This window comes from Rhinatrema bivittatum, chromosome 13, assembly GCF_901001135.1.
Source record: "Rhinatrema bivittatum chromosome 13, aRhiBiv1.1, whole genome shotgun sequence".
In the NCBI taxonomy this organism is placed as follows: domain Eukaryota; kingdom Metazoa; phylum Chordata; class Amphibia; order Gymnophiona; family Rhinatrematidae; genus Rhinatrema; species Rhinatrema bivittatum.
The window spans coordinates 9,090,088-9,102,906 of NC_042627.1; the positions used below are offsets into that span (position 1 = coordinate 9,090,088).

At 43.7% G+C, this 12,819-nt stretch overlaps 1 protein-coding gene across 4 annotated transcripts in view; it reads right to left on the reverse strand.

Moving 5' to 3' along the window:
* Positions 1 to 3,102: 3,102 nt before the first annotated feature.
* Positions 3,103 to 12,819, reverse strand: part of SCAPER (S-phase cyclin A associated protein in the ER) — a 440,399-nt gene continuing 430,682 nt past the window's right edge. For all 4 annotated transcript variants that reach the window (XM_029575230.1, XM_029575228.1, XM_029575229.1 and 1 more), the window contains one exon: positions 3,103 to 3,579. In XM_029575230.1, the coding sequence (XP_029431090.1) occupies positions 3,476 to 3,579 (104 nt within the window). In that variant the 3' untranslated portion in view covers positions 3,103 to 3,475. The remainder of the gene's footprint in view (positions 3,580 to 12,819) is intronic.

Sequence of the window (12,819 nt, forward strand, 5' to 3'; positions counted from 1 at the left end):
CTATCGGTTATTACCCAAGCAATGAGGAGATGATAGAAGACATTTGTAAAAGGGACATGGGGGTGGCTCAGAGAAACCTTTGGGTTTCCTCTAATTCATTATTAAATTCAGCGAGAGCTTCGTCCTGCAACTGTTTGAGCACATCAGATGCTGAAATCTGAAGGATAAATCTTGCATCTCCCTTCCTAGGGTATCCAGTCACTCCCCCAGTTTTTCTTGCACTTTTGTTACCAGCAATCAGCGTGGGTAGGTCTGGACACTGCTTGTGCGTTTTCTTTTAACAAACCCTCGCCAGGAACCATTTCAGCTCCCTTATAGGACGTATGCGCTCATTATACTGCGCACAACTTTCTGACAGGGGTTTTACGTATATGCACTAGGATGCTGAAGTCCCACACGTGGGAGAAGGGGGGACCCTAACCCTTCCAGAACCACAGTTTTCTGGCCACCCCTCCAGTGCAGGATCCGGCTCACATTTGGCAGCTCTGCCGGGTCCCTAGCTTCACACTCGCCTACCCAGTGACAGGCATTATCCGTGCACGGGGAGAGCCTCCAATCTCTGGGACCAGGAAGTGCAAAAGCAGCGGGTGCTTAGCCGTCTAAAAAGCGTCCGAGCTGGCAGTCTCACTTTTCGTTTCAGGAGCATCAATGTTAACGGCAACTGACTCGGTCAGATTACATGGAGTGGGTGCTCATCGGAGCCAGGAGCTTTCGGTCAAGAACATCTCATGGGAAGCCCTTTCCAGAGAAACGTGGTTTCCCCCAAATTATAGGCAACCAAAATCAAGGCATTAAAAACATTGTAATTAGCAAAATGAAGACTATCGTTAAATAGTTTAATCGACTTATTACCAGAAAGCTGGGCCTGGGTGCTGTGAAATGTTTAAGAAATGCAGAGAACATGGTCAGAACTCTGTAACCAGCATTTTACTGCCCAGTCCTTAAGCTGACTCCTTGGAACTCTCATGAGCAGCTGCGCTCACAAAAGGACGTCACATGGAATGGGCCCCGATTGGCCAATGTCTTCGTGACGCCATAGCCCACCTCCTCCGAGTGTGACGGCGTTTGTGACGCTTGCTAACATTCTGCTCCCAGGGGTTCGGGAGACTTGCATTGGACCGGTCGAAAAAAAAAAAAAAAAAAAAAGAATAGCAACCACGCTGGTTTATCCAAAAAGGAAGAAGAGGAAGACTTTGAATTGATACAGGGTGAGCTTTAGGACTCGTGGGGTGCGGCTCTCCAAAGCACCCGGAGTGCAGAGGGAAGCACAGCACTGGGTGTAAAATACAATGCAGGGACCCGGAATGTTGTTATGAATAAAGTTATGCCCTCCCTGCATGCGGCTCTCTTTTCTTTTAATGGACTAGTTGACAGATAAAAAAATGTTATTTTTGGCTGGCTCATTCATCCTCCATCTAATAAACAAAAAAAGCTCTCACACACTGTTCACCATTTTGAACAGAAGCATTTATTTGATCCTGAATACTTGTCTTCTCTGCTTTCAGGGGCTCCGAAGTGACCTTCCGCCGTGGTATTGAGAAAAATACACATCAGACAAACTTCCAGTATCCCAGCAAACCTTTCCAAACGCCCCTTAATGCTAGCAATGAATAAGGCGTTTAACTGCGGAGGCCCCACCTTCGGAAAGAAAACAGGGCCATAACTCTTTACTATCAAAGCCCTTCCAATGCCACGTTTGGGACCCTTCGGGGAACGCTCGACATCTATTTCATGTTTTCATTCGGCCCCTAAAGGCCCTTTCATTTATAAGCAGCACAGAGTTTTCCGACCACGGATATTAATAGTACAAATAGGATTATAAACCCGAACGAACAAAAATATTAACCAGATGAGGTTTTTTTCCAAATCAGGCCGACAACTCACATAAAAGGATGGTTTAGTGGACACAGCTAGTGCTTAGCACACATTGCAAATTTCATATTTTTTAATTTTAGAATTGGCAACTTTTCCCCCTATAAATTCCCAGCTATAAGCCAGCAAAGGTCCTTCAGGGCTGAGGGCTGGCAGCAGTTTTGTGCAAAGAGCAGAATGAATGATTTCCATTTTTACTTTCTTTTCGACTCTTCTTCCCGTTTGTCCCAGCGCGCCAGTTTGTGAACGGATACAAATTAGAAGCGCAATCTCTTTATCTGAGCCTTTCCCCCATCTTCCCCGTGCTCCGAGTTGCTCTCTGCATTTCTTCTGCTCTTTGCCCTCCAGGAGTTTGGGTTATGTTAAGCCTGCTGCTCCACTCTGGAACCCTGTGCCGTTACTGCACATCTGGAAATGGCTTTAATATAATAGCGCAGACCTGATCGGTGCTTTTATTGCCTCAGCGAAGAGCAACTGGGTCAGTGCAGAAATCCTACCACTTTTATTTCTAGAAACAACATTACAGTTTGCCCTATTGCGTTCGCACTGGAGATGAGGTACAAGGTTACCCAAATTCTGTTTTTAGGTTTGCAGTGCTGCGCATGTAAACACAAAGAACCGAAAGGTTCAGATTTGTTACTAATTTTGCGCACTCAAAGATCTGACGGTGTCCATGTGCCTTTCAATAGTAAAAGCAGCTGCCTTTATACATCATTTTTTAGACTGTAAATAAAGTAAAGAGACCCCCAGCCGTCAGCACAAAGTCAAGTCTTTGGTTATTTTCAAAATGTGTTTCTTTACTTGTTGTTGCTTTCGTAACTTGGGTCCTTAGCTTGACAAGGACATGCGAACTGTGCGTGAAGTTGAAGGCACACGGGTCAGGGCTGTGGTGGAGCGGCAAAGAGATGCAAATGGCAGCAACCGGATAGACAAATTCTGCTGACCCAGTACTGGAGAGCAGCGGCTCAGCCTTTTTGGCGCCATCTCTCTGCTGTTGAACACCAGTTGTAAACAGCTGCCAGACACAGGCCAAAAGATGGCCATAACTATTTTCAAATTCTCATTAACATGGTTAAGTAAACAAGTTGGCTAACACTGGTAAATCCGTTTGGCATTCTTTCCCAGAATAGTTTTCTTGTTCAAGCCTTCAAATTATCATTTTATCCAGGACTGACAGTACTCCTCTTATCCCGCAGGCATCAGCAATGAATCCATAAATGCAGTCTTTCATACAAACCGAATAAGTTATTTTATTACAAGATATATAGAACATGACTTTTTTTTTTTTTTTTTTTATAATGTGAGCATTCTCCGAGTGCAAGAAGTCCCATGTCACAAGGTCTGAGCTCTCCCAGACATGATGTAGCCTGGAATGGAGATAAACTCCAGTTTGCAAAATTACAAAACAGAACGTTGCAATAATCTACAGTACTTATGATATAAATAGTGCAAATTATATATACTGTATGTATACGTATCTATAGAACAAGGTATATGGTATATATAATGCATTTAAAATTCCCAAATAAATTTACACAACACGTGAATCAGCATATTTAACAGTAAAAATTCGAATTTAGAAAAATTATTTCACTAAAATCATTCATTTATCTTCTTTTTTTAAGAAAAACTGACGAGCTTCTTCCCAGGTTTGTCGAGGAAATCTGTTGGAGAGCTCCAAGTAGTCCTGAGGACTGAAGAACTTTTCTAGGACAAATAGAAAAAAACAGTAGGTCAGCCACATCTTAATTCTGGCCATAGCTAAAGTGGCTGGGGGTGGGCATTTCTAATTACATAAATCTGTTGATTCTGGGATGCTGACAAGCTTTAAGAATTTTGTTTCAAGAGCTTATTCCCACAAAAATAAAATTACAAACATTATTAAATTATATCACACTGTTCTCTCATTTTTTTTAAATTACTTATATCTTTATGTCAGATGATTATTTTTTCACATTTACAATCTCATAAAAATTGCACAAGAGGATATTAACGGAGGCATACAAACACCCAACACCACCGAGGCTCACACTTTTGTGATGTAATTATATATATATATATGTATATATATATATATATATATATATATTTCTATAGTCACAGTCACGGATGAGTAAAATGAGCTATGAAGCGCAAGACGTGATCTCCCCACTCATATCATCTTCAGGCAATAACCCTCAGTATATATTGTTTGATGTCAGGACGGAAAAAAAAAAGGTCTTCCTAACCCTGAACGACAGATATAACGGGACCTGATGGAGTACAAACCTGCAAACCGAGAGCTTACGTTTGCGCCGATTGTATCCCTCTTAGCTTTGTTCGCTTGTCTTTGGAAAAAAGTGCAGTTCTAGGGAACTAAAGAAGAGCAGATGTGGTGTCAGTCCACAAAAGTGGAAACAAGGGGGAAGCAGGAAACTATTGGTTTGCAAGTTTAATTTCAGTAGTGCAGAAACTTTATGAAAAGGACCGTGCAGCATCTTCAAGTGAATAAGTTACACCATCCATCCCAGACGAACACGGTTTCATAATAGGGAGATCGTATCAAACAAACTAGAGCCATAGATCAGGGAAGCCCAGCAGATGTCCTATGTGGACCTCTGAAATGGATCTCTGGTCATAAACCCCCCACCGGTACCAGTGAATCCAGCTCGGATTCCTGCAATGGTGAACCCATCTCCAACTGTTCCAGCGATTCTAATTCCGTTCCAGCAGCTCCAGTTCTTGTACTGGTGAATTCAGCTCTGGCTATCTTTGTAGTTCCAGGTCCAGTTCCTGCATCAGCGAATCCAGCTCCAGCTCTCTTAGTAGCTCCACCTCTAGTTCTTGCACCGATGAATCTAGTTCCAGCTGTTCTGGCTATTACAGAAGCCCTAGCAGCCATCCTCCAGGAACTACATTTGACTACTCTGAAGGAACCTGCCCCTGCCACCAGGATTTCTAGCCAGAGCGTTCAGCTTTGCTTTGAGATAGCTCAATGATTCTGGCTCCAGTTCATGCCCTGAGAATCCAATTCCACTCATCTCAGTGATTCCATCTCTTGCACTGGAGAATTTGGTTCCAGCCATCCCAGCGACTCCAGGTCCTGTTTTAGTTGCCCCAGTGTCACTTGTTCCAGAGACTTTGATACAACTATTCTTGACTTCAGGTCATCTAAGTCCAGGCCCAATTCTGGCCCTGTACCTAATCAGAACCTTGATTCCCTGAGATGGGTCTGGGATCATGTGAAATCTGTAAGTGGATGTGTGGGCTCCCTGTTAAGTTCTTGTCCCTGCCTGGCACTGCTAGTTCTCTTCTGGTCCTGTCAGCTGTGTCTTGATTATTTCAGCAGAGCCAGCGCTAGGTGGGCTGGGTATTTAAGCCCCACCTCAGGCTAGTTTCCCTGCAGGATTCTTGTTCCTGATGATGAATATGATGTTCCTGTTCTGCTGCCAGTTCTTTTTCTGTAGATATCTTATCTTGCATTTTTGCTCCTGTCTTGGCTTTGCTGTGTTGCCTTGATTTCTTGCTGTAAGGGATTAGTGTCATTAAACTAACTTTATTCAGCTTCAGCTCTTTGCTGGCCTCTATTTTGCAGGCATATCCTTCAGCACACGTCTGGGGATCCCCAGTGGAGTGGGTTGCTTATGTTTTACCCTGTGGATTCCCTGCTAGAACCATGACAATGTACTTTCTGGAGGAAAGGCGGGATATGATAAGACCATTCAAATATGCAGCAGATTGGAATACAATTTAAGGTAGCATTTACCATAGAAAAACAAACTCTACGAAAAGGGGTTGTATCAGGGAGGTTCAGACCTACTGTTCCTGAATGTAACTTGCCTTGAGCTCAGGTTTGGAGAAGCAACTAATAAAATCTAAAATCCAAATCTAGAAGAAATATGAAGAAACTAGCAGATACCCAGAAAATGTTTAAAAAAGAATGAGGAGTTCTATGCTCTCCCTCCCTGTCTGATCACAGCACTTGGTCCCCAGCCCTACTACACTGATGTCTTGTGTCCCTCATCCTACTACTGCTTTTGTCTCCACTGACCCTTAAAGGCTAATTGTGTCATTCCTGTATGCTCCATCTTGCTGCCCATGTGGGTCTTTGTCCTGGGATTATGCTGCTGATTCACCTGGCTGTGTGGGCTGGAGGCCAGTGCTGCAGTCTCCTTTCAGCCCATGTGGCTGCCAGAGCTGGATGGAGACCCCCCCCCCCCCCCCCGCTGTCACCAACAGACTGACCCTCATTGTACTGATGCCTTTGCACACTCGGGCTGATACAGAAAACCCGCAGGAGAGCCGGCGAGCGCCCACTCTCCTGGGCGCACGATTCAGAAAAAAAAATGTAAATGAGGGCCTGTGGTAAAAAGAGGCGCTAGGGACACTACACTGTGTCCCTAGCGCCTCCTTTTTGACAGAAGCAGTGGCTGTCAGCGGGTTTGACAGCCGACGCTCAATTTTACCGGCGTTGGTTCTCGAACCCGCTGACAGCCACGGGTTCGGAAAACGGACGCCGGCAAAATTGAGCGTCCGTCTTCCAACTCGCGGGCCGTGGGCAGATTTTAAAATTTTTTTTAAAAATTTTTGATTTTTTTGAATTTTTGGGGCCTCCGACTTAATATCGCTATGATATTAAGTCGGAGGGTGTACAGAAAAGCAGTTTTTTCTGCTTTTCTGTACACTTTCCTGGTGCCGGCCGAAATTAACGCCTGCATTTCTAAAAGTAAAATGTGCGGCTTGGCTGCACATTTTACTTTCTGTATCATGCGGGAATGACTAATAGGCCCATCAACATGCATTTGCATGACACGGGCGCTATTAGTTTCAGGGGGGGGTGGGGTGGCCGCGCTTCCTTACTGTATAAGGGGTAAAAATAGCCCATCGAAAATGCGCGGCCAAACGGGGGCTAACAGTGTGCTCAGCCTGAATGCACTTTACTGCATGGACCCGATTATAAGTACATAGGAATATAAGAAATTGCTATACTGGGTCAGACCAAGGATCCATCAAGCCCAGCATCCTGTTTCCAACAGTGGCCAATCCAGGCTACAAGTACTTGGCAAGTACCCAAACACTAAGCAGATCCCATGCTACTGATGCAATTAATAGCAATGGCTATTCCCTAAGTCAACTTGATTAATAGTAGTTAATGGACTTCTCCTCCAAGAACTTATCCAAACCTTTTTTTAAAACCAAGTAACACTAACAGCACTAACCACATTCTCTGGCAACAAATTCCAGAGCTTAATTATGCATTGAGTGAAAAATAATTTTCTCTGATTAGTTTTTAATGTGCTACTTGCTAACTTCATGGTGTGCCTCCTAGTCCTCTTATTATCCGAAAGAGTAAATAACCGATTCACATTTACCCATTCTAGACCTCTCATGATTTTAAACACCTCTATCATATCCCCCCTCAGCCGACTCTTCTCCAAGTTGAAAAGTCCTAACCTCTTTATTCTTTCCTCATAGGGGAGCTGCTCCATCCCCTTTATCATTTTGGTCGCACTTCTCTGTACCTTCTCCATTGCAACTATATCTTTTTGAGATGCGATGACCAGAATTGCACACAGCACTCAAGGTGCAGTCTCAACATGGAGCGATACAGAGGCATGATGACATTTTTCGTTTTGTTCACCATTCCTTTCCTAATAATTCCTAACATTCTGTTTGCTTTTTTGACTGCTGCAGCACACTGAGCCAATGATTTCAATGTATTATCTACTATGACACCTAGATCTTTTTCTTGAGTGATAGCTACTAATATGGAGTCTAACATCGTGTAACTAGAGCATGGGTTATTTTTCCCTATGTGCATCACCTTGCCCTTGTCCACATTAAATTTCATCTGCCATTTGGATGCTCAATCTTCCAGTCTCGCAAGGTCCTCCTGTAATTTATCAATATCCACTTGTGTCTTAACTACTCTGAATAATTTTGTATTATCTGCAAATCTGATTACCCCACTCATTGTATTCCTTTCCAGATCATTTATATATATATATTGAAAAGCACCGGTCCAAGTACAGATCCCTGAGGCACTCCACTGTTTACCCTTTTCCACTGAGAAAATTGACCATTTAATCCTACTCTCTGTTTCCTTTCTTTTAGCCAGTTTGTAATCCACGAAAGGACATCGCCTCCTGTCCCATGACTTTTTAGTTTTCTTGGAAGCCTCTCATGAGGACTTTGTCAAATGCCTTCTGAAAATCAAAATACACTACATCTACTGGTTCATCTTTATCCACATGTTTATTAACCCCTTAAAAAATGAAGCAGATATGTGAGGCAAGACTTCCCTTGGGTAAATCCATGCTGATTTGTTCCATTAAACCATATCCTTCTACATGCTCTATGATTTTGATCTTTAGAATAGTTTTCACTATTTTTCCCGGCACTGAAGTCAGGCTCACTGGTCTATAGTTTCTCAGATTGCACCTGGAGCCCTTTTTAAATATTGGGGTTACATTGGCCATCCTCCAGTCTTCAGGTTCAACGTTTGATTTTAATGATATGTTACACATTTTAACTATAGATACTCTTTTACTGAGTGAATAAAGAAAAGAGAAATGATGACCAAACAATAGTTTTTTTTTCTGTGTACAACGTGCTGTCTTGTTGTTCTTCACTTGCTTTAAATTGTTTCTACTGCTTGTCATCACTTGATGGCACTGGAAACAGAAATATTCCCTTTATCCACAGAACAGGTGCAACCTGTACAGATAATATCAGTGCAGGCTTTCCTACACTGCCAGGCCAATGTCTTCAACGCTGCTTTGGAAGGACCACTTTTAAGGGTGACAAGTTCATTCAGTCTCCATGCTTGTGTAATCTTTGCGCTCTCTGCTGAAACTGCCAACAATTAGTACCAAAATTTAAAAGTGTTTTTTATGGATGAGGACACCTGTCCACTGGGAACTGACCAAGGATCACCAACTCATTTCATAGAGATTCCCAAGCAAATTTCAGATAGCAATGATGTCCAGTTTTTATCAACCTGATCTGAATTTGAAGCAGTGACCTATTGGTGAAAGTCTCTGTAACCCTCTGCTGATCCACTGAGTAATTTGGTTACTTCTGTCCTGTAATATGGTTGAGAGAATGATACCCTTCTGTCTAAGGTTTAGGATTAATCTGGATGCGAGAGATACAGGAAAGAAGGGCAACTGTATCTCCCTGAGAACTGCTTTCTGTGCAGCAAACTAAAAACTTTAGGCTCGATTCCAGACGTGCACTGCTCACCCTAGTCCCACAATCCACAGAGTTCACTCTCCTGCTCTGACGTCCTCAGCAATTATTTTTATGAATGACTAGCACTCCAAATGATGCAGTCTTATACTTCTTTCATTTCCGTGCTCTTCCATATGTACTTTGCTTTCTGTGAAATGAACACTGTGGTACAGAAGAGTAAGTTTCCAACTCTGTTCTCTAAACAGCAAAACAGAATGTGTATTGAAACATGGGGCATTTGCTACTCTTTTCAAAGGGCACTGTTTTTTTTTCCCTTTCATTACTTAAGTTTATTTATTTGTTATTAAGAGGTTACGAACCAAGGCTTCACTATTTAATGTCAAAATATGAATTCAGTATTGTTAAAAGTAAAAAATAAACATTGGCAGTGCCTGCGAAACAAGTTTCTATTTTACAATTACAGGCGATAATTAAAAGCAGGTTGATATTTAGAAATAGAAACCTTTTCTCCTCTCAGAGTTATCCTGGCTTCTGGTGTATTTTTTTTCTGCTTGGTTTATTGCTCCTGCATTTACTCAGTCTGCCCCGACAGCAGTTCCTGCCCTCCCCCCTTTTATACATGACTGGGCTAGTCCATATGACATCAGTTATTCTTGACACTGCTGTAGGTGCAGTGCTTTTCTGTTTATTCTCTACAAACTCTGCTTTGCAAGTAAACAACCCCAGCGGGAGAAGTGTTTAGAAGCAGCGATGTGACACAGAATGTCCTATAGTATAAGGAAGCAGTGGGATTTTACTGAAGAATAAAGCAGGGGCAGAAGATTGTTGATATCTTTCACCCAGCAGTTTTTTTCTTGTTCCTTTCGATCATCAACTCAATCAGAATGTGCCTCAACTAGGGCTAAAGTGCCACGAGCCTTCACTCACAGCTATCATGGTTTCTTCTCATATTTCTTCTTTCCCCTTCCTTCCATCTAAGCCAGTCAGTCCAGCAAAGTCCTTTGGCTAAGAGACACAGATCAATCCAAACATACGGTTGAACCAAAAAGTGGTTGCTGTTGAGTTGTGGATGGGAATTCATCCTTCCCAGGGACTGCCTCTAAGAAACTAGTGGCTAAAAAACAAAATGGCCAAGTTCAAGCCTTGAGAGCTGCAAACAGAATATACTGAGAATTTTCAGGACATGCATTAGACTAAATAGGTTAGGGCTCTTTAGCTTGGAAAAGAGATGACTGAGAGGGGATATGATTGTCATTTATAAAATCATTTGTGGGGTGGAAAAGGTAAAGGGAATTGATTATTTATCCTTTCAAACAACACTGGGACTAGAGGGACACTCCATGAAACTAGCAACTGGCAAATCTAAAACAAATTGTAGGAAGTATTTTTTCACTTCGTGCACAATCAAGCTATGCAATTTGTTACTGGAGGACGTGGTCAAGGCAACTAACACACAGGTTGATACTGTAACGTGCGGTTGAAGATTTCCCGTCTGTAACGTGCTGGGAGCTCACAATTCGAACGCGTAAGGCGATCCAGCGATACAGTCTCCAGCTTCACGCGTCCTTAGCGCTTCTTAAAACAGACGCATAACCCTTTCCGCACGCAGCATGTATATGATATGTAAATGAACGAATTAGCTGTATAATGAAGGAATTAGCTATTCCCCTCTGATACTGTAACGCGCGCCCCGACTATCGCTATTTTGCCCCGCGTTTAACCTGCTAACTTACCGCCTACCCCTACCCCTGCGTTAGAGGCAGGGGTAAGGGTAGGCGGCAAGCTTTCCCCCAGCCCCCTCTCACCTGCCCTGGCCGCGTCCATGGATGCTGGCCTCTGGGGCAGCCCCAGTCCTCCCTCCTCCTCCCGACGAAAAAAAAAAGCGAAAAAAAAAGTTGCGCGAGAGAGAGAGAGGGGAGAGGACGGCAATCCTACACTCGGCGACTTACTTTTGCAGCCCCCCTCCTCCGGACATCGTGGCTTCCCCCGTGCCAGTTCCCCCTCCCCTCCTCCCGAAGCAGGGCGCGAAAAGCAGCCTTGCTCCAGGAGATGGGAAGAAGGGACTGGCAGTGTAAAGCGACGAAGCGACTCACCTTTTGCAGCACCTTCCGGACATCGGACGACCTCTCCTGCTGCTCGTGAAGATGGACGCCTGCACGGCCGCTGCCGTGACGCCAAACGTCGTGACGTCACGTCTTCAGCGGCCGTGCAGGCGTCCTTCTTCGCGAGCAGCTGGAGGCAGGAGAGGTCGTCCGATGTCCGGAGGGGGCTGCAAAAGTAAGTCGCTTCGCGCTTTTCGCGCCCTGCTTCGGGAGGAGGGGAGGGGGAACTAGCACGGGGGAAGCCACGATGTCCGGAGGAGGGGGGCTGCAAAAGTAAGTCGCCGAGCGTAGGATTGCCGTCCTCTCCCCTCTCTCTCTTGCAACTTTTTTTTTCACTTTTTCTTTGCTTCGGGAGGAGGGGAGAGGGGACGGCAATCCCGACTTCCTGGTATCTGTCATTTCAAATGACATTTGAAATGACAGATACCAGCGCGGCCGTGAAGCGTTAGGCCCGAGCACCCAGGTTACTGTATAGGCGCTCTATACAGTAAAAAGGGTTGCGCGGTCCTAACGCTTCCCTAACACTTCGCAGACGCGGCTTGCATTTGCATGCAATTAGAAGAGAGTATCGAGCGGTAGGTGAAGAGAACTGTGCGTGCGGGGAACGAGGGTGCGCCAGGCACTGCCGCACTCTTTCTACCGCGGCCTTAGAGTATCGACCTGATAGTGGGTTTCAAAAAGCGGATTGGACATGTTCCTGAAGGAAAAGTCTATAAACAATTAGCAGCCAGGTAGATTTGGGAAAGCAGGCGCTTATTCCTGGGAGTGAGATAAATGTAAAGAGAAGTGGCTTAACAACATGAGATGTGCTATGTTGGGTCAGATCAAAGGTCCATTTGAGCACAGCTTCCCATCTCTAACAGTGGCCAATCTGGGTCAAAAGTACCTGGCAGATTCCATAATGAGCAGATTCATTTCTTGCTGCTCACTCCCAGGGGTAAGCAGTGGCTTTCCCAAGTCTATCTGGATAGTAATTGTTTTGGGCTTTTCCAAACCCCTTTTAAACCCAGTTATGCCCGATGAATTGACCACATCCGATGACAACAAATTCCACAGCTTAATTGTGTGTTGAGTGAAAAAATACTTTCTGTAATCTGCTACTTGTTAGTTTCATTTCCCTAGTCTTACTAATATTTGAAAGGGTAAATAACTGCTCCCTATCTACATGTTGCACCTGATTCATGATTTAAAAAACCTCTATCATATCCCCTTCTCCAAGCTAAAGAGCCTTTATCTGTTTAGCTTTTTATTTATTTATTTATTTATTTTTATAAGGGAGCTGTTCTATTCCCTTCATCATTTTTGTTGCCCTTCTCTGTACCTTTTCTAATTTTGCTGTATCTTTTTGGAGATAGGGTGATCAGTGCTCAAGGTGTAGTTTATATCATGAATTAATACAGAGGCATTATGGTATTCTCCATTGCTTTCTGAATAATTCCTAACATTGAGAGGATCATTTTCAATAGTGTGCATAACTCAGCACATACACCCCCAAAAGTTACTCTCATTTATTACAAATTGTGCAGCAGGAGCCACATAGTTTATAAAATTCCATGTGTCACTGCTCTGAAAATATACGTGTGTTTCAGTACGCCTACATTTTTTAATGTAGAAATCTGCATGGTTTATACACCTACTTTATAAGTTGGCTGAGGTATGCTCATATCTCACT